This window comes from Paramisgurnus dabryanus, chromosome 5 (genome assembly GCF_030506205.2).
Source record: "Paramisgurnus dabryanus chromosome 5, PD_genome_1.1, whole genome shotgun sequence".
Taxonomy (NCBI): Eukaryota; Metazoa; Chordata; class Actinopteri; order Cypriniformes; family Cobitidae; genus Paramisgurnus; species Paramisgurnus dabryanus.
Window position 1 is genome coordinate 25,174,050 of NC_133341.1, and position 24,227 is coordinate 25,198,276.

The 24,227-nt window shown below is 37.4% G+C and overlaps 1 protein-coding gene across 1 annotated transcript in view; it reads right to left on the bottom strand.

Annotated features, from left to right (window-relative positions):
* Positions 1-700: 700 nt before the first annotated feature.
* arhgap20b (Rho GTPase activating protein 20b) overlaps positions 701-24,227 on the bottom strand; it is a 46,941-nt gene continuing 23,414 nt past the window's right edge. Inside the window, exons 10-15 of the mRNA XM_065250025.2 lie at positions 19,545-19,714; positions 17,343-17,504; positions 17,077-17,186; positions 14,132-14,321; positions 4,278-4,392; positions 701-2,554 (exon numbers count right to left, since the gene is read on the bottom strand). Coding sequence (XP_065106097.2) covers positions 933-2,554; positions 4,278-4,392; positions 14,132-14,321; positions 17,077-17,186; positions 17,343-17,504; positions 19,545-19,714 — 2,369 coding nt within the window. The 3' untranslated portion in view covers positions 701-932. The remainder of the gene's footprint in view (positions 2,555-4,277; positions 4,393-14,131; positions 14,322-17,076; positions 17,187-17,342; positions 17,505-19,544; positions 19,715-24,227) is intronic.

Genomic DNA, 24,227 nt, shown 5'->3' on the forward strand with positions numbered 1-24,227 from the left:
TACACAAACCCCATTTGTCCCTCACACACAAACACTTCACATAAAAAATATATATATTTTCAATTTTAAATATATTTCAAAATATACAAGAAATGGCCAAAACTGTATTTTCACCAATATATTTTTTCAAACTATTTTAGAAATAAATATATTTTAAAGCAATTATATTCATGTTGCATTGGAAGAAAAACTTTTTTATATTATAACATAACATTAAAAAGTTAAAACTAAATATATTTTCAAATTGAAAATATATTTAATTACACTTTCTACAAAATGTATTTAGCATATATTTTAAACATATTTAAGCCAGATACATGTTTTGTTGTTTGCTGTATGGGCTGGGTTACATATTTTTCCCACTGTCTCACTGAAGACAGCTAACCTTTTGTTTTATTATCATAGTAATGTCCACTGTTTATCCTTTGACGTTGAAGAGCACAAAAATCTATACCTCAAGAGAAAGAAATCGTGATTGCCATCGTTTTTTTCTATGACTGTTCTAGTGCACATTCAGGTATGTTCAGTCATGTCACTTTTTGTTGATTCCCGATGTCTTGGTTATTTTGCTAATTAAACTCTGTTAATTTAGCTTCATTTATTTTTTCTTTCCGTTATGTTTCCTTAGAGAAATCATCATTTCCAGCATGGAGCATGCCAACCCCCCTTTTCCCTACCCCCAAGGATAAATACATTTTATTCTCACAGCTGTAGCACTCCCTTCTCTGCATGCTCCCTTTGAAAGATGCCTTTTAAAAGAGAAACCTCACAACTTGAAATTTCTGTAGCCTAGACTACACATCATTCACCAAAACATTTCAGTCTGCTGTACACATGATGCAACACGCCCGCAGGCTTTAAAGATTTACTCTATACCTACACTGAAAAGCATTTTCAAATTAAAGGATTATATAAGAATCAAAAAGAATTAGTTATGGAAATGGCTTGTTCTGCGACGGCCCTCTGTTGCGTAAGTTGCCGGGAAGCTTGACGCATATAGTGTGGCGGAAAGTTTCTGCAAACTTGCTAGCCTCAATAGTGTTCTCTTCTGAGTAACCGCATACACCTTTGCTATTAGTTATCCTGCTAACATCAGCTCCACTACCCAACCCAGCATCCTTCATGTCTACATCTTCAAGAGAAGGACAGCGTGTTTTCACCTGAAGTGCCATTTGCTGGGATGGTGCAGAACATAGTGGAACATCATGACCATAAAACAGTGTTTGGGGAACTGATTCCCGCCCTTTTCCCTCCACATGTTTAGTAAACTCCTGCCCCACGACCTGCTTCGTTCCCATAGGAACACGCTTTGAAGTTTGATCTCTGACCTTACAATGTTTCAACATCGACTTTCCTACAGAATCGAAAAGTGTTATTTTCATCCTGCTCACTTTATGTCCACTTGAGGCGTGCATTTTTGTGTGTGCATTTACATAACTGTCAGAGTTTTCTCTTTCTGCAATGTTTGGCCTTTGTGTTGCTGCAGGTGTGTCCACGGGTGTTTGTATCAAATCGGATTCTTGTATCTCATTACCGATCTGCTTTGCCAGTGGGACTGTCTGTATGCAGCATGGCTTCTGCAAATTCACTTCATGTTCTGTCTTGCATGCGTCAGATGACTTTAATGGATTCATGGCAAATACCATGCTGCAAACACTCTCAGCAAGACTCTGACAATCTGACAATAACACGCATTGTTGTAATGCTTTAATCTCTGTAATATTAGAGCCCGAGGCGTCCACGCTTTCGCCTCTCTCTGCATCACTTTCATGTGAAGATGCTTCCAACTCTCTGTCATTTTTTATCTCCTGATCTCTCTCACCCCACGTGTTTACCTTCTCCTCCTCTTCATAAGTAAAAACATTTGTCCACCGTTTTCTTGTCATCTCTGGGGTAAGAGGTCGCAGTCTAGCAGCAGCCCCAAACAGAAAAGGACGGGATTGTGTGTCCTGGGGGCTTGGGATTTGATCGGCAGAGCTCAGAGAGAGCGTGCTATCCAATGAGCTGAGAGAGGAAGTGGTAGCGGACGACAGGCTTGACATGCTGGCCAACTTCTGTGCAGGATGCCTAAAGCGGCTGGGGATCTGTGGCGATTTCCAGAAAGTGTAACGTCGTCGCCTTGTACCCATTGCAGAAATGTTCGATTTTTGCTCTGGGCTTAACCCCACGGAGCCCCCTGATTTCTCATTTTGGCTGTCTATTGCTGCGGCATCAAAGCTAGATTGTCGGATAACAGGGGAATGCGTTGGTATCTGCGTTTTAGGTTTCGCAGAATACATGGAAGGCTCAGAGAGGCATCGATCGCGTGTTTGGCTAAGTTTACCGTTGCTTACAGATGCACTAGAATGTGATGTAATTGAATCCAGTGTTCCACAGCTGTACGTTCCCTGTGATGACCGCATATCAATATGAAAGAGGCGTGTTTTCCTCCTCTCTTTGAGAGATAGTGTGGCCAGAGGGAGAAAAAGAGGGTGGACTTCAGGTGAGAGAGGAGTAGATGCAAAATAATCTTGATCTGTGTCTTCCGAAGAGGAGTGGTGGAGATACGAGTCACCTTGAAAAAAAAACATTTTCATGTAAATATACATTATACTAGCATTTATAATAGCTTATTACATTCTGTTTATTTAGGAAGATTCATCTGACTGTTTTCATGTGAAAGTCTACTTATATATAGGTGTAATGTGTAACTTTTAGAAGGATCTCTTGCAGGCCCATCGCCAAGGGGGGCATTAGGGGGCCATGTCCCCCTAATCTTATGGTCAAATTTATTATTGAAGGTAAAAAAAACTTGCACACTTTCATTACGAATGAACACTTTCACTCTCTATTGGTGAGTAGGTGCCATCTTCACTAGTATTTAACCACAGAAAACATACTACTGATTTCTACGACGGTAACTTAAAAAAACGTTCTTTAACATTTGAATCAGATAATTTAATGCATTGTTACATTACACGTAATAATAAAAACATAATTATATGAAATAAAATAATATTTAGAATAAAACATCACCAAAATAGCCCCTGTAATCCTTTCTTAGACTCACCTAATTATTTATTCAAATACAACAGCCAATGGCAACATGTTTGTCCTGTGGCAGCTATTGTAGCTTCTCAAATTGTTGAAATCTCAATAAAATTGAGATTGGTTGCAATTTGCAATCTCACCAATAGATGCCGCTAAAAAAACAATACTGTACCTTTAACTTCAAGCTTTATTGCAGAAAATATAGCCAAAAATGTAAAGCTAACAATGATAACTTTAAAAAAAATCATAAAGAGAAGACAAAAAATAATTTAAGTACTTTACATTTTCTTCTTCAAAATGTACACTGACATTTGCATAACATGCACATAGTGATGAGATAGGATAACGTATATAAAGCATTTATTGTAGACGCACAGCATTATCAGTGCAACGTGCAAAAGATCTGGATAATATATGTGAGTTTTATGCAGATGCTTCATGATCAAATTAAATCATACTGCAGGATGGACAAACATGCAAATAGCCGTTCTGTTAAAAAGGTAGTCCGCTTATTCCCCTAATAATACAGTTAGGGACTTATGCTTGAACCCACTAACCAATAGTGAATCAGAGATGGAAGAATCTGCCATAAAGACTGCTGTGAGTGCATGAACATAATTCTATAGTACAGACTGGTTGGACAGAGTAAAGGGTTTGTCCAACTGTCTTGTGTGGGTACTTAAGTCTAAAGGCATAAGAAAAAAAACTCCATAAAGAACAAAATTGTCAGATTTAAATGTCGAGGAATATGCTTTGGTGGTTATTTTTAGCAGTGGTGTTTGGTGGTCATTCTGAATTGAAGGAAAAACAAAGAAATCCTATTCCACAGGGCAAACATTCACCTTCCATCCTGTGCGTGACCGAACTTTCAATACCAGTCTGAAATGGCTTTAGGAGAAGCTTATAAAAAAGTATTTTTGTACTGAAACGATTTCATTGCATTAACATGCAAATACTTTACAGAATAAACTAACCAGAATAAACCAGCAAAATCCATCATCCAGCTAATTTAGGCAGGTCCTGCAAGGATACCGTTTGCAGTATCCTGCATAATCCCCAAACCAGTTCTACAAAATGTTCATACGATCTAAATAGACTTTTACTTACACTACCTGCTTAGGGTGAACTGTGGAAGTAGAAATAGAAGTGGGTGTATTGTGAAATGTCAGAAAGACTAATTGCTGTCTGTAATTTACCTCAGCAGCCATCCACGTGTCATTATAAAAAGTGCACAACCACACAATTACCTGTGCATTCATGTGTTTCCTGCACTGAATTCAACTGCCTGGTGAACAGACTCTCCATATCCTCTCCAAATATGCTGGGAGTGTTTTCTATCAGGTACTGGATGAGCTGGGCAACCTGAATGCCAGATTCAGAACAAAACATCATCAATATTCAAAACAGACAATGTTGGCCCTCAACCTGCTGTAATGTCAACTGCAGTGCTATACAGTAAGTATAAAGACGGGTGTTCAAGTCAGCTCTAACTGAAAAAGCAAAGCTGTTGTTGCAAGTTTAAAAGTTTTAAAAGATTGATGCTTTTTATATTCATCAGAGCGTGGGTAGTCACATGGCACTTTGTTTCTGCTAGTTCAAATGTGATTATAAATTAGTTTAGAGTTTCATAACACGGAGACTATGTGACCCTGGTTTGTGTCTTTATGTGAATAAACATTCTTCATGTTTGCACGTATAGGCATTAATCATTAATGAATCATAAATGATTCCTTTCTTCAGCAAAAATGGACATTTAATATATGGTTGGAAATGTCAGTGCACAGCTCTGTAAAACTTGCATTGGAGATTTAATTTTTAATAGACCCCAGAAGGAAATCTGGATGATGCTGTCTAGTGAAAAATATCCATTGATTGGCCCCTGTTATTTATCTTTTCTAAATGATTTGCATTAGAGTCATCGGTACAAAAGGCATCATTATGGTCCTGGACACGAGGAACCATTGTACCCCTAATAACAGGTATTCACCCAAATCACCTGCTTTTATTCAGCACACACGTAGCTGTGTGAGAACATCAAATTAGTCGGATTTAATTGGGATTTAAAGCAATATCAGCATGCAACGGATGCATCAATCATGATTGAATGTTGAGAAGCTAAAGCATTAGCATCGCAAAAGTCATGGGTTCGATTTCCTACATTGATACAATTTATACCTTTGCATGCACTGCAAAAATACAATTTCATGTAAAGAACCCCAATAGTAATATTAGTAGGGGTTTCCCATTTGAAACTGTAGTACCTGGCAACACATGACTCCACCAATGCCTCAAGAGCCAGTCCCAAGTACTGTTCCAATTCAAAGTTCGCATCAAGCCCAAGTTCACATAAAATCCCCGGATGTGTTCTTGATCCGCCCATTTTATCGAGGATGCATCAGAGGAGACTTGTGTGGACTTATGAAAGTGAATTTTCCCAGAATGCATTTCGCGTCAGGAGTTCGTTCTTCCGAGTCTGAACTTGCAAGTTCGAACTACGAAGGACACAAGTCCGAGTTCGGCGTACTTGGTTTTGAGAAACGGCTAATAAAACGCATGCTTCAAAGTGTCTTTATTATTATGCCTTTGTTATTACTGTAAAAGTGTATATTTATAGTTATGTGATGTAAATACTGTTAAATAGCATCAAATATATTATCTGCATGCAGGGGCGTCAGTTTGTGTTGAAAAGTGGTGGGGACAAAAGATCAGATGAAAAAACATTACAGCAGGACGGGAAAAATATTGAATAACGGCGCATCAAAAATGGGCATAGCGTAGGCCAGTCAACAACACAAAAATAGTCAGCATAAAACCCTCAACAATGTCATACACTGCAAAAAATTATTTTCAAGAAAAAGTAAATATCTAAAAAATTTTAAAATAAGATGCTTTTTCTTGATGAGCAAAACAACCAAAGAAAATAAGTCTAGTTTGTAGACCAAAAATGTCAAATGTAAGTAATTTTGTGTATTAAACAAGCAAACAAATCTGCCAATGGGGTAAGCAAAAAATCTTGAACATATTTCTTAAACACTAAATTCAAGAAAAAATAATTGGCAGATTTTTTGCTTGTTTTATGCTCAAAATCACTTAAATTTGATATTTTTGGTCTAAAAACTAGAATTAATTTATCTTAATTTAAGAATTTTTAGATATTTTTACTGAAAACAAGACAAAAATACTATTTCTTGAAAAACATTTTTGTCTTGTTTTCAGTAGAAAATATAAAAAAATTCTTAAATCAAGATGTATTTTCTTAATGAGCAAATTGACGTAACAAAATAAGTCTAGTTAAAACAAGCAAAATTATCTGCCAATGGGGTGAAACATTTTGCTTTAATTAAGTTTTTAAGAAAAAAGATTTTCCCATTGGCATATATTTTTGCTTGTTTTAATCACAAATTCACTTAAATTGTATTTTTTTTTGTCTATTTTATCAGGTAATTTTGCTCATCAAGAAAAAGCATCTTAATTTAAAAATTTTTAGATATTTCTACTGAAAACAAACAAGACATTTTCGCAGTGTAAGTCGCACAGGTATTGCTTGATTTTTCAGAACATTTTAACCAAATGCTTTCAAAAAGTGGTGGGGACAAAATCAGCCATTTCAAAAAGTGGTGGGGACATGTCCCCAGCGTCCCCAGTGTAAATGACACCTATGTCTGCATGGCTAATGGCTATTGTTAGCGCTCTGGTTTAGTCTGCCTTTGCTGCACACTGTCGTTGGTAGTTGTTTTTAAAGCACATTTAATCACAGTGAATTAAAACTTTGTAAAACCTTGCTCATTGCACATATCCCTTTTTATAGATGGATGTACGATTTTTTTTTGAAGACGTCAGAAGTAAGAAGGTGAGAAAGAAAGTATATCGTTAATTAGGCAGCTCATGTTTTGCCCATATGCATTTCACTGAAATTCGCAAAGCTTTCACCTCAGAAATACATTGATAAAATGTGAATCCTCAATCTTTAACATTAAAATATCCTTATGTGTGATAACTATCAGTGTAAATAGGTGTGAGAGAGAGAGAGAGAGAGAGAGAGAGAGAGAGAGAGAGAGAGAGAATGCTTTCATAAGCAGGGGAGAAATTGTTCTGTCAATGAAGTCAAAATTGTTATTCTTTCTTATGTAGCTTTATAGTTATTGGAAAGCCTACAGCAAACATATTTTGCCTATTTCTGGATAAGAAAAGTTAAAGTATCACATTGTCAAACTTTGTTATGTAACAGTTTCAAAATGACAACACAGAGAACACTTATAGATTAAAAAAAATGTTTATAAAGCTGCCGTAAATGAAGAAAAAATATCAGCAGGGGACCATGCTTTGAAACCCCTATTTGGTCTACAATGTCTACAATGTCTGGCTCCGCCCCTGCCAGAGGAACATGTTATTAAAAAATGTTGTTTGCCAAGCCATTTTAAAAAGAAGTCACCAGAAGTCATACAATACCAGGTTTTTAAAAACTTATTGTAAACCTTCACTACAGTGTACTTTGGCTTCGTTAGCTGTGATGTCAGTGGTGCTGAACTCAAGCGCAACACTTTCCTGGATTTTTGAAGAGTTTTTTAGATGTTTCCTCTTCTGATGATTAAAAACCGTTAATCTGTGATTTTTAAATTAACATGTGATCTACTTAATTTATTGCCTTAATTTACTCAGATAATACAATGTAAAAATTTGTTTGAAAAATTTTAATATGTGTGACATTCGCAAATATATTGATTAAAATTCACAAGAAATATTAAGGATAGAAATATTCTATAAGTTAAATACTTATTTTATGTGATGTACGTTCTCTAAAAAAAGTGTACATTTTACCCACAAATATCTGTTTAATTTTTAGTCATTTATTTTGGTTTGCACAGCTCAAAAAATTACCTGGCAATTAGAGATTTTTTTATTACTTTAATCATTTATCTTGATATACAAAGCCACTGAATTGGGTGGCGTACAAGCAAATGCTTCAGCCTACATCTTTTTCGGTCATTATGTATAATTTTTTTGTATACGAAAATTGCATTTGAAGATCAAAATAAAATATTATTTGTTTACCAAGAATGATAGTTTCATATTTCTAAGGAATGTCAGAAAATACTCCCAGTACATGAGGCTTATGTTACTTACTCTAAAATCCTAATATTGTATGTTGTTTGGATGATGATTGACCACCATTGATTTATGATCAATTAATTATATGACCTATAAATGTTATTTTAATATCTAAAAAAACAAAGCAGCACAAACCAAAATGTTCCCGGCACAAACCATCACAAACTAAGCACAAACATTTAAGCCTATTTTGGGTGAACTTCAAGCATGTGGGAGGGGGGCTGAGTGCCATCATTGCCTTAATTCAATGTCAAATTTTATAAAAATGAAGCAGTACAAACGAAAATTTCAACAGCACAAACGAAGCACAAATGTTTAAGACTTGAATTTGAGCATGTGGAGGGCTAAGTGACCTCAGTATGACTTATAAATGTTCTTTTAATATATAAAAACCAAAGCAGCACAAACATCATTTTTTAGAATAGTCTGGGTGAATTTGAAGGATGTGGGGGGCTGAGTGACATCATTGACTTAATTCAATGTCAAATATTATAAAAACGAAGCAGCACAAACAAAAATTTTAATAGCACAAACGAAGCACAAACGTTTAAGGGTATTTTAGGTGAATTTGGAGCATGTGGAGGGCTACGTGACCTCAATAGGCTATGACCTATAAATGTGCTGTTACAATATTTAAAAACCAAAGTAGCACACACTAAATTTTTTAAATCAGTGACGTCACGCCTTAATTCAATGTCAAATATAATAAAAACGAAGCAGCACAAAAGAAAAAAAAATTGATTTTTTTTTAAACAATGAATGCAAATCCTGTTAATAAGATTTAGCACCACCCACAGGACCCAATTGGAATATCAAGTGGTTTTTCTGATTTCCGTGCAAGAACAGAAACCAAAAATCAAATCATAATAAATAAAAAAACAGAAAACGAAAAAAAGGAGTTGTTCTCTGTTTTTTTTTCATATGTGAAAGCAAAAAACGAATGAATAATACATGGACCCACCGAGGGTGTGGACGATTCCAGTAAAACAAAATTAACTGCATGGTTTCATCCAGTCTAAGCCTCAAGACTAGAATCAGTCAGTCTGTCACAAAGTGAGAGATTGTAAACTGTCAAATTAGAGACGTCTTTGACAAGGAAGTATAAGTCTGGATATAGAAACTAAAAGACAGGCTACAGAAGTCAGACAGTGTGAAATTGGGCTGACAATTACTTATATATTTTAAAAAGAAAGGTATATAGAATTTATTCACAGAGCTTCCGTTTGCTGTAATGTTAAAGTCACTTAGGGCAAACCACTACCTAATAGTACATTTAATATTCAATAGGTTACATTTATCACCAGTGAAAATTAGAAGAATGTAATTTTTGTCCAGATTTAGATCTTAACTTTGTAGCCACTTGTTAGCAAACTATGCCAGTGCCAGACTTTGCCAGACTTTTTGCTAACTACCACCATGACGCTAGCGGACTTATATACATACAAGCCTTGTTTTCACCCGCTCCTCGCCGGGAAGTTATCCCAACTCCTCTCCCAGTTGAAAGTGGTAATTAGTATTTCACTGAGACCTGGTTCGAGCCCCAGCTAGGTCAGGTGACCTTTCTGGATGTTCTCCCTGTGTCACCATGGGTTTACTCCGGGCACTGCGGTTTCTCCCACAGGCCAATAACGTGCAAGTTAGGCAAAATTGGAGATGCCAAATTGTCCCTTCCCCAACACGTGTATGAATTTACTTGTGTATAAATTAACCAGTTCTTGCCATGAATATAGATTCTGGAATAGCATAAAGAATAAATGAATAAATAAAAAGATAGAACACAAAATTGCTACAAGTAGTGGCACCCCTGTGTATTGTAGGCCCTCTCAATAATAGATGAGATGAGCTCATAGACATCCCTTTTCCCTTCAATGGATCATACAGGTCAAGGATCTACTGAATAATAATATAGATTATGGGTATATAGCACACAGAGTCTGATATGTTATGGTCATGGGTTTGATCTAAAGTATAGTCTCAGCCTCAGACGTCATGCTCATGAATTGTTGGCCGAACATCTAATGCACATGGAGCAATTTTTTGGAAACACTTCAGCAGATTTCAAAGTCGTCCTCTGATTGATTTAATTATACAAGATTTCTGGAAGATGTGTGGGTCGCGTTCATAAGCGGCCCACCCGGAAACAACACAAAGCCGTCTGATCGAAAAAAAGCTTTTCTGTTTACATCGGTAATAAAATGCTTTAATAAAAGTATTGTTGTAATACACTTTAGAGATTTGGCACAAAGAGAAACGTGATTAGTTGCTTTACGTGTTAGTCATATTGCCTCTTGGGCGGTCCTTGGCCATTCAAGGTGGCCATGGTTTCCAGACCCTCATTAGGAACTAAGGGAGATTAGATCTAAGGAAACACACATGTTTATTAAAATGTATTGATTAAATGTACTGCAAGTCACTTTAGATAAAATGCCAAATACATAATACACAGCTCCCCAATTGCAGAGTGAAGATGAGGCTCAATAATGTATTTATTTTCACTATTTCACCCAAAGATTCCAATAAGCTGCTATAGTGGCCAGAATCTAATAAGAATTGTAATCTTTAGGTATCCAGGCAACCCATTCTGTCCCGCTTTCTTCAAAAGATGGAATTTCATTTACATGTCATGTAGGCCAAATTAGAGAAAGCACTCGCAAATCAGCGGATGAAAAAATGTTTCCGTAATATTTAATCTATTTGAGAAACATGCATGAGTGAGATGTGATTAACGTAGCTAGACCCAGCAAGATGAAGTCAAAATGAATCACCTCAACCTGACTGACTCAATCTTGACAATCTTAATGAAACTGAGCTCCGCTTTTTCAACTACATTTTATAAATCCCTAAATCAGTTTTTGCTTCGATGTCACTGGCTTATTCCCAAACATATGGATTAAATCTGTTTGTGTGCTGCAGTGCTATCAGTGGCCTGCTGTAATTTAATAGGCATTATCAAACTCTACCAGCAGCTGCAATCTTCTTTTTCTGGTTGAAGTGTTTATCTTCTGTCTAAAATAAAGGCTTTTAGCTCTACATTAAAACCGGTCTCCATGTTTGCCACCCACCTCACAATTCGCTTTTCCTGCCGATAAGATCATACTGTACCTCCCAATACTAGCCTTCAATTTTAATATCACCCACTAACCAAATCCAACAATACCAAGGGGTCAGGGTTTTGTTTGTCTCCTTTGAAAATTGTCCATGCTGGAAGATGCTGTACCAACATCATTGCTGTTTGTGGGCGATTTTTCTCAAATCTTTTCTTCTCAGACATTAAGAAAGTTATTATGTACTCTGACAAAAGCATAACTTTTGTAAAGGAACATGATTTTGTTAGTATAACTGTTATTATCAGTGGCATCAGGAAATCTATTTGTTTGCATCTTCAGGTCTTAGCCAGCAGCCATGAGACGCATCACAATCCAAACTCTGCTTGCTGAAAATAATTACTAGTTTCTCTTGAGGTAAGAGCTGCATGTATGTGCTTTGCAAACTGAAGTGGGCTCTGGATGCATCATTCTGCAACATTGAAAATGTATGTGAGTGACTGCTTATTTGATCATTGAAGCTCAGGGTTTTTTTAAGAATCCACCTGTGATGTCAGCAGTGATAAACTGCATAAAAGGGATGAGGTCCATCTACACTTAATGTGTCCGAATGAGCAAAAACTCCAGTCAGTCTACTCTGAAAGAGACGAAGCAGCGGCCTTAGCACATTCAATAACAATGAGTAATGCTCAGTGCTCAATAAATTTAGCAACACTGAAATAGCTGTGTATCCAAACTAATCAACTGTTTGAATATTAAAAGTCTCCAACTTCATTTTCAATAGAAATTCATTGCATAATATTACATTTATTTATATAATACACATATTCCATTATACTGTATATAGTTATATACGAACAGTCTAAAAAGGGCTGGGTTATTTTTGACCCATAATGTGTAAATATTGGACAGAACACACTGCTGGGTTGAAAATGACCCAATGCTGGGTTGTTTTAACCCAACTGCTGGGTTATTATACTCCATGGTTGCATAGCATCAAACCCAACATTGGTCATTTTTAACCCAGCATTTGTTATGTCCAATATTTACCCATTATGTGTCAAAAATAACCCAGCCATTTTTAGAGTGAAGGAATTAAATATAAAAAAGAACAGAAACAGATATAAATGTAAGCTATATTTAAAAATGTTCATTAAAATTCAAGGCCAAGCTTTTAAATATGTGTGAGTGAAATCATTAAATTTGAGTCTAAGCGGTCAAAAAAGCAGATAGCAGTCGCAGTGCCTCAGACATTTACAGACAGCTTCAGTGGGTATAATGAGAGCGGTCTGCTTTTCCCGTGTCTTTTATAGACAGCGTGTTAGTGGCATAACATTGGTGCTGAGCAAACTGCCAGAAAAATGAGGCTTTTATGCTGTGTGCGGCATTAAATCAAAATCTTTGGATCTATAACCTTCCAGTTACTGGTCTGAAAACGATACCATCTTCAAAGCATAGTTTCTCTGCACTGTAAACGCAGATACTGTCTGCTTAAACAATCAAGTAAACAGTGATGCACCGGTACTGAAATACTAATAACCGTATATTAAGAGTGATGTTTGACGATATAACAGCTTGGTGGTTAAACCTTTTATACTTTTTTTTATATGATTGATAAATAATGACAAAGTTTTGTAAGAAATAATAATAATACATTTTGGGCCCTATCTTGCACCCAACGCAATTGACTTTGTCAGTGACGCATGTATCATTCGTATTTTGCACCGGCGCACCACGGGTTTTTCCCTCCACAGACGCACGTCGGCAACTAGGGAATAAACTTGCGCTCCCTGGGCGGTTCAGCGCAAAAAAGGAGGCGTGTTCCGGCACAAACCATCCCTGATGCTATTTTGCAGTTTCAAAAAACAATTGCGCCACTGACCAAAAAAAAATAGTCTAAAGTCAGTGGTGCGTTGCGCGTGGTTCATTATGCTATTTTAAGGGCGCATGCTTGACCATAATGTATAGCGTGCACGACGCGCACACACTTTGCTTATCTAATCTACACAGATGCAACAGTTATTTTTGCAAATCAAAAATTGTTACAATAAAAAATATTAACACATGAGATAAGGGAAATCATTGTGGTGATCATTGTGGTGATAGTTTTAATTTATTGTATGGCTGCGTTAAAAAATTCTCATGCAAATAACGATTAAAATATTTTCATAAGAAACCGTAATGTATATGAACTTGATTTGTTAGTGTACTTTGGGGTTGGACCTTGCTTGCGTTTCTTGGGTCCGATTTCAAAGCCCCCAAACCCTTTTAGCGGTGAGGGTGGATGCAGATCTGTGTAGAGGCAGATCCACCTCCAGTTACACGGCGTGCCCGATTTATGCTGGCAAGCTTGGGATTCCCCCGTCTCCTGACATAATTGTAGCGCTTGACGCAACGATGGGGATGCCAGCTGATGAGACAATTGTGCCTATTTCCTCTCACGCCTGTTTAACCTACGCTGATTTGGGTGGGTTTCTCCTATACCCATACAAAACAACTTTTCTGTCTTTGACTGCTCTTACAAGAACGTCGGTCTCCTCGGCTGTGAACCGCTCCTTGCGTGCGCCTGGTAAATCCGTTATAATAATAGCAAACCTCATTGGAACTTGCGCCCTTGCGTTTAAAGGGAATGTTGGATAGCATTCTGATTGGTTTATTTGACGTTACGCCCAAACCACACCTATGAATAATGAACCTACTTTAGACCAACCCCTTATTGATTTGCGCCTGGCGCAAGAGTTATTTCTCCCGCCGGGAAAATAGCAACAGCGCCCAAGATCCGCCCACAAAGTCACTTGCGCATTGCGCTTCGCACTTGCGTTTCAGATCGTTAAGATAGGGCCCTCGATGTTGAATTAAAGTGTAATATGTTTTACTTGTCATCTACCCAAGTAAAGAAGTGGTATATATGAATTTTTGTGCATGTAACTGCTATTTTACTGGTTTACCTGCAAGGTGTTCTTTCCCTCCTGCTCAGGGCTGATCTGGGATGATTTCCAGAGCATGTTTGGTGCGACGCAGAGGGCCAAGTTCATTGCTGTCATCAAATTTACATGTGAGTGGCTGTGTATCCTGTACAGCACTCCAAACAAGTGACACAACAAGGTAACATTCTCCTCCGGCAGCTGGGAGAGCAAACTGCACAAACACACAGAAAACAAAGCTAGGATATCTTGAAACCACACATGCTCTGGCAAGGCAGATTTTATAATAAATGTAGCTACATATACCAAATATTAAGTACAAACAATAATTAATATTAGTGATTATTTAATTTAGCATGTAAGGGATGAGAATACTGATTAATTCTGGATCCATCCATCCAGTATACAGGCATAGACATAAATTTGTGGAGGGATGGGATGCAGTATTATCAAAACCACAATTATTATAAAATAAACTGTAAATAAACTGTAAAAACTAAATAATTGTGTAAGTAGTAAAAATACAAATGCAAACTGGGGGAAAAGTCCACTCTTCTTTGCTTCACAGTGTCATGATCCTGTCAGGTTTGTATGCCTTTGTACTTGTTTTGTGTGACAGGGTCACGGCAGCCCTCACTGTTGTCTTGTTTTCGTGTGGAGAGTCACGTGGCTTGTAGGGTGGCCTGTAGTTTGGGGGGAATTCTGTAATGATCCTGTCAGCTTTGTATGTATTTTTACTTTTTACTTGTTTTATGTGACAGGGTTATGGCAGCCCTCATATTCAGCATGGCAGCCCTCACTGTTGTCTTGTTTTGGTGTGGAGGGTCACATAGCTTTTATTATTAAATACAAGTCTTGCCCGGCCCCTGTGTCCCTGTTAATTAATCATTATTAGTTTACTTCACCTGTGTGTCCTCGTTCCCTAGTTTAGTTCTTCCCTATTTAAAGCCATTGTGTTTGATGTCTTGTGGGGATCATTGTGTATGTCACCTTCATGGGTCCTGTTTTTTTTTGCCCTGTCTTTGTTATATGTTATCAGTTGTATTCTTGCCTTGCTTACCCCCTTGAGGTTGTTTTTGTTATACAGTATAAGAAAAGTCTTTTTTTGGTTGAGAGCTGTCTGCACTTGGGTTCTGTCCTCCACACTCATGACACACAGGTTTGGCGGTCCTTTGTGTGCACATCTTACATATGTATAATTTATTACTTGCAACCTGATCTCACGAATTTCCGTGGAATAGTCACAGACTTTTTTGCTCATTTTTCCCGTGGCATTCTCATGGATTGGTTACTCAAATGTTTTGTCCTATTTTCTTACCATTGTCGCTTCGGTTTAGGGTTAGATTACATAAAATGACATCCTTACCCAAACCCAACCTTAACCCCAACGCCAGGCCACAATTGTTTAAAGTTTAGAAAATATAAAAGAATAAATCGTTAAACTGGGTGCACCGATAAATGCCGATATACACTAATAATACGTGGCCGATATTTATTCTGAATCGCACAGCCGATATTATTCACAGCTATTTCATGTAAGTTACTACGGCTTTTGATCAGTAATTCCTTATCGATCTAAAATCACTGTTAATTTGTCTCGTTTATAACATGCATTTGAAAAAGCAACACTCGTCAAACATAATCATTATTCATATTCTTTATTATCAATACCTTAAAAGGTTTGAAGAACAGCAATATAAATATTTCCTTAAGCCATTTCCTGGAGCTGCATTTGTGTGGTTCTTCGTCTACAGCACATTTTGAGTTTCTGCACGACACCACCCCTGGCTTTTGGATGTAGCGGCATTTCACCATAAATCATTGAGAAGCATAGCAAGCATCATCGCCCGCTATATCGGTGCACCCCTAGTTTAAACCAATACTTAAAGTGACATCCTAACGCAAACACCAAATCTAACCCTAAACCGAAGCGACAATGCTTTGAAAATAGGAAAAAGCAGTTGAGTAACCAATCCGTGAGAATGCCATGGAGGTAAAGCTAAGACAGTTTTCAGTCTTTTTTCTCAATTACTATAAACAAGTTGATCTCCCCTCCCCTTTTATGTGTGAGATCGGAACATTGGATCTGTGGATGGGATTATAAGGGGGGGGGGATGTCTGTAAGATCAGATATAGTACTCTTTGTCCTTGTTTTTCTTATCCTTTTTATTTTTGGGAACGCAGATGGGTTTCTCTTTGACCGCCAATCCGTTGGGTTGCATGGCTGAATTGCTGATATAGTTGCTATGTTATTATGTGGTATGGCCGCCACAAAAAAGGGGAAATCGGTGATTATGCCACGGAAAAATTCTGTGACAATCCCATGGAACTTGGTGAGATCCTGTTGATTACTTGTGTCCCCTACAAAAATTGCTTTTGAGAAATGCTATGTTTACACCCACTCCCTCAACTGGGCATCCGTTTCCGTTTCTAAAAAATATTGAAAACCTTTTATGTATATATAATATTAAGTATTAAATCTTTTCAAGGACAAGACGTCTTAAAAAGCTTAAATTGCAACCTTAAAGTTATGGACTACAGTATAATAATAATAACACCATCTGTTTGAAGCTTTGATTACAGGCACACATTGGTGTCTCAAAAATAGCATATCACTGTGGAAAGCACAAGAGTACCTAAAAATCACAAAATGCCTTTAAACATCTCTAAAGTAATGGTTTCATCTGACAGCTACCATATTACAAGTAGCACTTGCCTTTTTTCAGTGGAAAATACAGTCCCCGACTTGTAAACCAATTCAGAGCAAGGGTTAATAATTGGCCTCTTTGGGTGATGTACAATTATACACTACAAGTGGAGTTATACCATAGAAAAGTTGGTTTCCTGACTTGTCAACTGACTCAGAGCTAAGGTTAATAATTGGTGTCTAGTGTTGATGTGCAATTATAAAGCAACCAGGTGAACAGGTTGTGTATTAGTGCACAGTTAGCTCATTCAACTCTTCTCACCTTCGGACTTTATAAAGTTTTTGCTGTTGATCCTCGATTTGGAGAACTTCCATCCAGTCTTCATAGAGGTCACAACATAACACACCATCAGGCAGTTCACGTAAAAACTCCTACACACACAAAAAAAATACTGTAATGTAGGATAAAATCTAAGAAAAATTTAATGCATTTAGCATAAAGCAAATTATGCTCTTGAGACATAAGAGAGGCTATGTGAATGTATATTCAAAGCTGAACTTTGAGCTCTGGGATGACTAAGTACTGACTGTAATAAGAGATGCAGAGACGAACACAGATTCTTTATGCAGTGAAAAGCTTTTCCCAGAATTAATTCGCTCCTTTAGAATCCTGCAGTTTTTTGCATTCGCAGAACGCCGAAATATTCCACACGTCTCTGGACCCTCACAGAACAGAAGGTATAGCAAGTCCTAAAAAGAAAAAAAAAAAACACATTATAAACAGGCAAATGCCTATTCTGACATTACAAAGAAGAAAAAAAAGATTTTTAAGAAATATTATTTTGAAATGCCTTTTAAATCCCCCCCCCCCCGGCCAAAAAAGAAAGGAGGACAATAAGCGTAATAAAAAGCATAATATTTATTTCCATAGGCCTATGCAGTAATTGGTAACACTTTACTATAAGGTCTCATTTGTTAACATTAGTTATTGTATTACCTAACATAACCATGAGCAGTACATTTGTAACTGTATTTGTTAATCTTTGTTAATAAAATACAGCTGCTCATGGTTTGTTCATGTTAGTTCACAGTGCATTAACTAATGTTTACAAGATTAGAATAATGTATTAGAAAATGTAGATACACTGATTAATTTGGTTCGGGAGAAGATATAAAAGCCTGCTTACATTGACAATTGATTGGTTGATTTACCGAAACAGGCCAATCAGGATGCTTTCTGTCTTACATGCTTAATAAGACACACAGTAGCACACACACGCAAGGTCTCCCCCTCCCTCTCTGCCATGTGCGCGACACCTTTGCTCGTTCGAAGATTGTAACAAATTTGCGGGCATCAGGGAGCTGCTATCAATATGCGGGAGACTCCCGGAACTTCCGGGAGACTTGGGATGTCTGAAATGGCCATAATAACACCATATACTTCAAGCTGTGATCATAGATCTACAGCACTGGAGCCATGATAATCCTGAAGCATGGTGGAAAATACAGTACGGATGTTAAAGGAATACTCCAGCCAAATATCAAAATAACCCCATGATTTACTCACCCTCAAGCAATCCGAGATACGTATGTCCAGCAAATTAGGAGTTATTTTAGTAGGGATCATAGAACAACTTCTGACTTTGAAATCCAAAAAAGTAAATTTTTCCTTCACAAAAATAATCCACATGGCTCCAAGGGGTTAATAAAGGCCTTTTGCGGTAATCAATGCCATTTTACAGATTTCAAACTTTTATATGTGTGACATTACCTTCGGCGAAAGTGACTGTGGTTACGCGTACTTGAGTGGCAAAAGACAGAGCGGCAGAATTTGTGTACATTGAGAATTCAGCGAAAACATGGGGAAAACGCGTCTACATGGGAAAAAGCATTTGTGTGATAGACTGTACTAACAGATTAACAAGAATTCGGAGCTATTGTTTTACAGACTGCCAAAAGACACCGAAAGGAGAAGTAAATGGATCATTCATGACAACATCCACTGACCACAGGTGGGTTGACAAGTTGCTAGGGTCACTATCAAGTCCAACTAAAGTATTTTTGCTGATAATTGTCAGTTGTCTGATAAGTGGAAAAGTGACGTCAATGCATACCCTCTATTCATGCAAGAGTTTTAGCATAGTGAATGTTCATTGCCATAGGAATGTTGAGCAATGACTCTCGTAAATCGCGTGAGTCCAAGATGGTGTCATTACCGGAAGCTAGTTATTATAGTTTGTAAAGTTAACATTTTTGATATTTTTCTTACAATATCACAGCAAAATACCTTCATTAAAGCAACACTATGTAGTTTCCATGTAAAAATGATTTACAGCTCCCCCATGTGGTTGAAAAGCGCAACAGTGCCTGTTATCAGACACTCTTCTGCAGGCAGGGGGAGGGGCGGGGCTGTGTTTCCTACCCTCCACCGCCACTTTCAGAGTGTGCTTGTAGCAGCTAGGAGGCTGCTCAGATTGCAGCAACAGTACAATTTGTCCAGTTAAAAGTGGTTCTATCACTGAAATAATTTTAGAGACATTATTTAAATGTAACAAAACTACATAGTGTTGCTTTAACACATTGGAGTCGTGTGGATTACTTCTGTGAATGTACTTTTTTTCAAAGTCAGAAGTTGTTCCCTGATCCCAGGTTTTCTCCCTTTATAAGCTTGGAAAAGCAAGGATTTTTACTAAAGATAATGGAAATATGTATCTCGGATTGCTTGAGGGTGAGTACATAATGGGCTAATTTTTATATTTGGCTAGAGTATCGCTTAAAAAAAAATCTTACCGTTATCGGCTTGGGCAGGTTTCCATTAGTACAGATAGAGGAAAGAGACTGGCCGAATAGCTTTTGAGAGGCGGTGTGTTGCTCGACGTGGTCATCCGATTGGTTAAAGTGTCCCCTCCTTAGAGCCCAATCAATTAGAGACCTCTTTCTTTTGTGTTTCAGCAAAGTACCTGACAATAAAACACAACGGACAAATCCTATTTAAGCATTGGTGAAAGAAGCTTATTAGTAATTGAAATGTCACTTCACTCATTTCATTGGAATTTAACAAATCTGACTGTCTTTCGCTGCAAAATCCTCTAAGTGCAAATCACTATAGAATAAACAATAATGCAATAATGAAAGTAAGAATGTAGGTATGAAGAAACTGAAACACACACACGGTGCTGTGATCCATTTGACTGCCCTATTCTGCTTGTATTCAGGTCCATTATTCACAAGGGACCGATATTTGAATGTGATCCACGGTAGTTTTGTGTCGCCGTCGTTCAATCAATTTGGCTTCTATGCAAGTGGACTGAAAAACGTTGTATACTGTGTAATGATGTCTTTATACAAACACATATACACTATAGACTAACAGACAGACAGACCTTTTTCTACCCGTTTTCTCACAGCATGCATCATTTTCAGGGTTCTCAAGTATTTCTTCTCCGAACACCGCATTTATTTATTTTTCCATAAACTTATGTAGAGTGTAATGTTGTATTTAGCATTGCAAGAGGAGAGAATTAAGCATGAGATTTTTCAGAATAAGACATCAAAAAAGCCTGCATTACTGAATGTTCTTCTGCATCAAATGCAGGACTGCCATTACTAATAAATGACCTCGGCTGGCACCATTATGTTTAATCAAGTGCTTCATTAAATTACACAAGACAGGAATTTAAATGACCTATTATCATTTATTATATGATAATAAGGAATGCTTATTTCAAAGTTAAATATTCTGTAATACTGTGATCAATCAAACATAATTGTTTAATCAGTTTTTTTCTCTCGCTGAGATACTGAAAATCTTTCATGTAAAAATGATGTCGGGTGCACCTGTTGTAGCATAGTGAATTGATTTAGCTTTTAAATGTAACTGTGATGTGAAAAGTCACAGGTCAACAAGAGGTGCTGTCTGTCAAACAGTTTAATAGTGGTGGTAATGGTTGCGATGTGAATGGTTATGGAGTGGTTAGGGTGAGGCGTGCAGGCTGAGCTGAACTGTGTGGGTAATTGTTTATCTATTAGATAAGTTCCAGAATGTGCAGGTCAGAATCTACAGTAATAATAACATTAAGAAAAAAGCCTTGTGACCTTGTGATGCACAGCCACTGTCTTTGTTAACATTATGAAATGCTTTAGAGATTCATAACAAAGAGACACTCTTATAGAATAGATTCACATTAACTTAAAGGTTATAGTTTTCTTAAGGAAACAATTGGCTTGGCTTGGCTGGCTTTAAGACAATGTTTATATATATACAGTGCGTACGTAAAGTATTCAGACCCATCTTTCACTCTTGTTTCATTGCAACCATTTTCTACAATCAAAAAGGTTCATTTTATCTCTCATTAATGTACACTAAGCACCGCATCTTGCAAAAACAAATATGTAGAAATGTTTTTAAAAAAATATTAAAAAAGAAAAACTGAAATATCACACAGTCACAAGTATTCAGACCCTTTGCTGTGACACTCATATTTAACTCACATGCTGTCCATTTCTTCTGTTTCATGTGTTTTTTGCCAAACTCAAACTCTATCTCTGGAGATCAGCCACAGTGATCTTTGGGTTCTTCTTTACCTCTCTCACCAAGGCTCTTCTCCCACAATTGCCAAGTTTGGCTGGATGGCCAGGTCTAGGAAGAGTTTTGGTTGCCCCAAACTTCTTCAATTTAAAGGAAAACACCACAGTTGTTCAATATTTAGGGGTCAAGCACCGAAGGTGCTGAGACACCTATTGGAATTGTACTTTTTTCTTCTTCTTAGCCATTGGTGTCTATGGCAGCCCTATGAACCGTATGTAGGAAAATGATGAAATTTGGCACAGTTGTAGTGGTGGTCATAAATAGTCATTTGGCCAAAAATGGGGTCTCTAGCAGTAACTCTATAGCGCCACCATCATCTCAAAAATTCAATGTTCAAATGGTTATAACTCATGATCCATTTGCTCTATGAAAATTCTACTTAGTACACGTGATTGCTCTCCTCATGCTTATTGTTTTTAATACCTTACAGTAAGACTCCACCCATTACAGTAGCGGCCATTTTGAAATGTACAGTATTTCGTTTTTTCGCTACTCCTCCTTCAAATTTGGTTCAATTCTTATGAGATTTGGCACATGTGATCTTTGGAGTGAGCCGCATAGAAATGACTGAACAGAATTTTGATATTTTTCTTTATTTAAAAGTATTTAATGCGTGAACTTAACGAGATTGACGCAAAATTGGTTCTGAAGCTGTATCTCGGTCATTCTTTGATCAATCGAGATGAAATTTGGTACGCTTCATGTCGACCATGAAATGGGGGTCCATGCCAAATTTGGTGACAGCGCCACCTATGGGTCATGAGATAGGAAAAAAGGCTATTTTTGCGCATAACTTCTGAATCGTTTGTCAGAAAATTATGATCTTGGTGTCTACGGATTCCTTACCTCATGCCGCATCTGTCGATGTGTATTATGCCGGGTTTGACCGAACCGCCTGTCCGCCATTTTGAAATTTGTCATAAATTGTTATAACTTTTGAAGTATTGGATATATTGGCGCAAAAATCGGTAGGAAGCTTCGGCATGATGTCCTGATTGTATCTGGGAAGTCAGAATACAGCGCCACCTAGGGGTTATAAACTATAACAGTTCTTATAGAACTGCTCATAATTTCTGAATACTTTGTCGGATATTAATTTTCTTTGTGAAATTGTATTCACTGGTTTATGCCGATTGCAACGATACCTCGTTTGTCATTTTCCATCATTCTGTTCATGTGTTATTGTAAGGCTTATGGTAAATGATTTTTTCGCTACTCCTTTTACAAATTTTGTTTATTTTATGCCAGGTTCTGCTCGTATAATGTTTGGAGCAATCCGCACAGAAATGACTGAACAGATTTTTCTTGCACCTAGGAATTTTTTTGAGAAAAACCTCTGTAAAGTTGATCGTCCCTGTGATGTTGTGTATTTGTCATAGTTAATTACTTTATATTACATTTTATAGCGTTACTCTACGGAATGTTCTTCTTGTCTTCAATCTCACTTGAGCTTTTTGATTCTCATATACATTGTATTTCTGTGATTTCTGCTCTGCGGTGTCATTTCTACATCTTTGGTGATTGGCATATGTCAATGCTTGCATTTCTGTAATCTCTTTCCTGCTGCCCCTTGAGCTGTGTCTGCTGAGTGGCGCATCCACTACGTGGTATGCATAGAGATCCTGAGTTCATGGGTTCGAATCCCACCTGAGGCAGGTGTTAATTTCTTCTATTAAAGTTTTGTTCTTTCCCACCTATTCTTCTTGACCTGTCTGTAGTTCACATATGTTCTATTTTTGCCATGTTTTCTGTTGCTGCTCTGCACTGCGGTGGTTCTGCTCTGTCATTGCAACGCTTTGGGTACTTGCTGCGCTTTGTGTTCTTGATGCACCTTGGGTGGTCAGTGAGCATTGGGTTATTGATACCTTCTATGTTGCTTGCTGTGCTTTGGGTGCTCATTGCGCTAAAGGTGCTTGGCCCCGAATCGCTGCTTGCAGCTATATTTTATTATGTTCTTACCAGAACTTAGACAAATACATGCCTATCTTTTTTAAGGCATGTGCTTTTAATCTTTGCATAGCACAATATAAATGTGTTAGCATTTAGCAAAGCCCCTTCATTCCTATGACTCCAAACAGGGATGAATTTAGAAGCCACCAAACACTTCCATGTTTTCCCTATTTAAAGACTGTTACATGAGTAATTGCACAAGTAAGTATGGTGGCACAAAATAAAACTTTTGTTTGGAGCCATAAGAATGAATGGGGCTAGGCTAAATGCTAACACATTTACAAAGCGCTGTACAAAGATTAAAAGTGCATGCGTTGAAAAAAGATAGGCATGTATTAATTCATCTAAGTTAAGGTAAGAACATAGTAAAATATAGAAAAATAATGGTGTTTTCCCTTTAAGGATTATGGAGGCCACTGTGCTTTTAGGAACCTTGAGTGCTGGAGAAATTATTTTGTAACCTTCCGTGCCTTGCCATAATTCTGTCTCTGAGCTCCTTGGACCTCATGATTCTCATTTGCTCTCACATGCACTGTCAGCTGTAAGGTCTTATCCACAGGTGTTTGCCTTTCCTAATCAACTCCAATCAGTTTAATTAAACAGTTCTGTCAGGGTTTTTCAAGAGACAAACCCAAACGCAGACAATTCACAGTAAACAATTACAATTTATTAAATGAAAGGAGAAAAACAAAGCCCATACGGGGGCAAAAACACATTAAACAAGATATACAACACACTGACTAGACTACAAACAAAACACTAAGCAATTAACTTGACACTATAACATACACTCCACTCGACTAGGTAAAACTTGGTCACAATACTCACAGGCATGGAGACAAACGCACAAATCCAGTACATCAAACACAAGGACATTAGATAGGGAGAACTAATGAGGGCCACAGGTGAAAATAATAACAAGCCAGGGAGCAGGT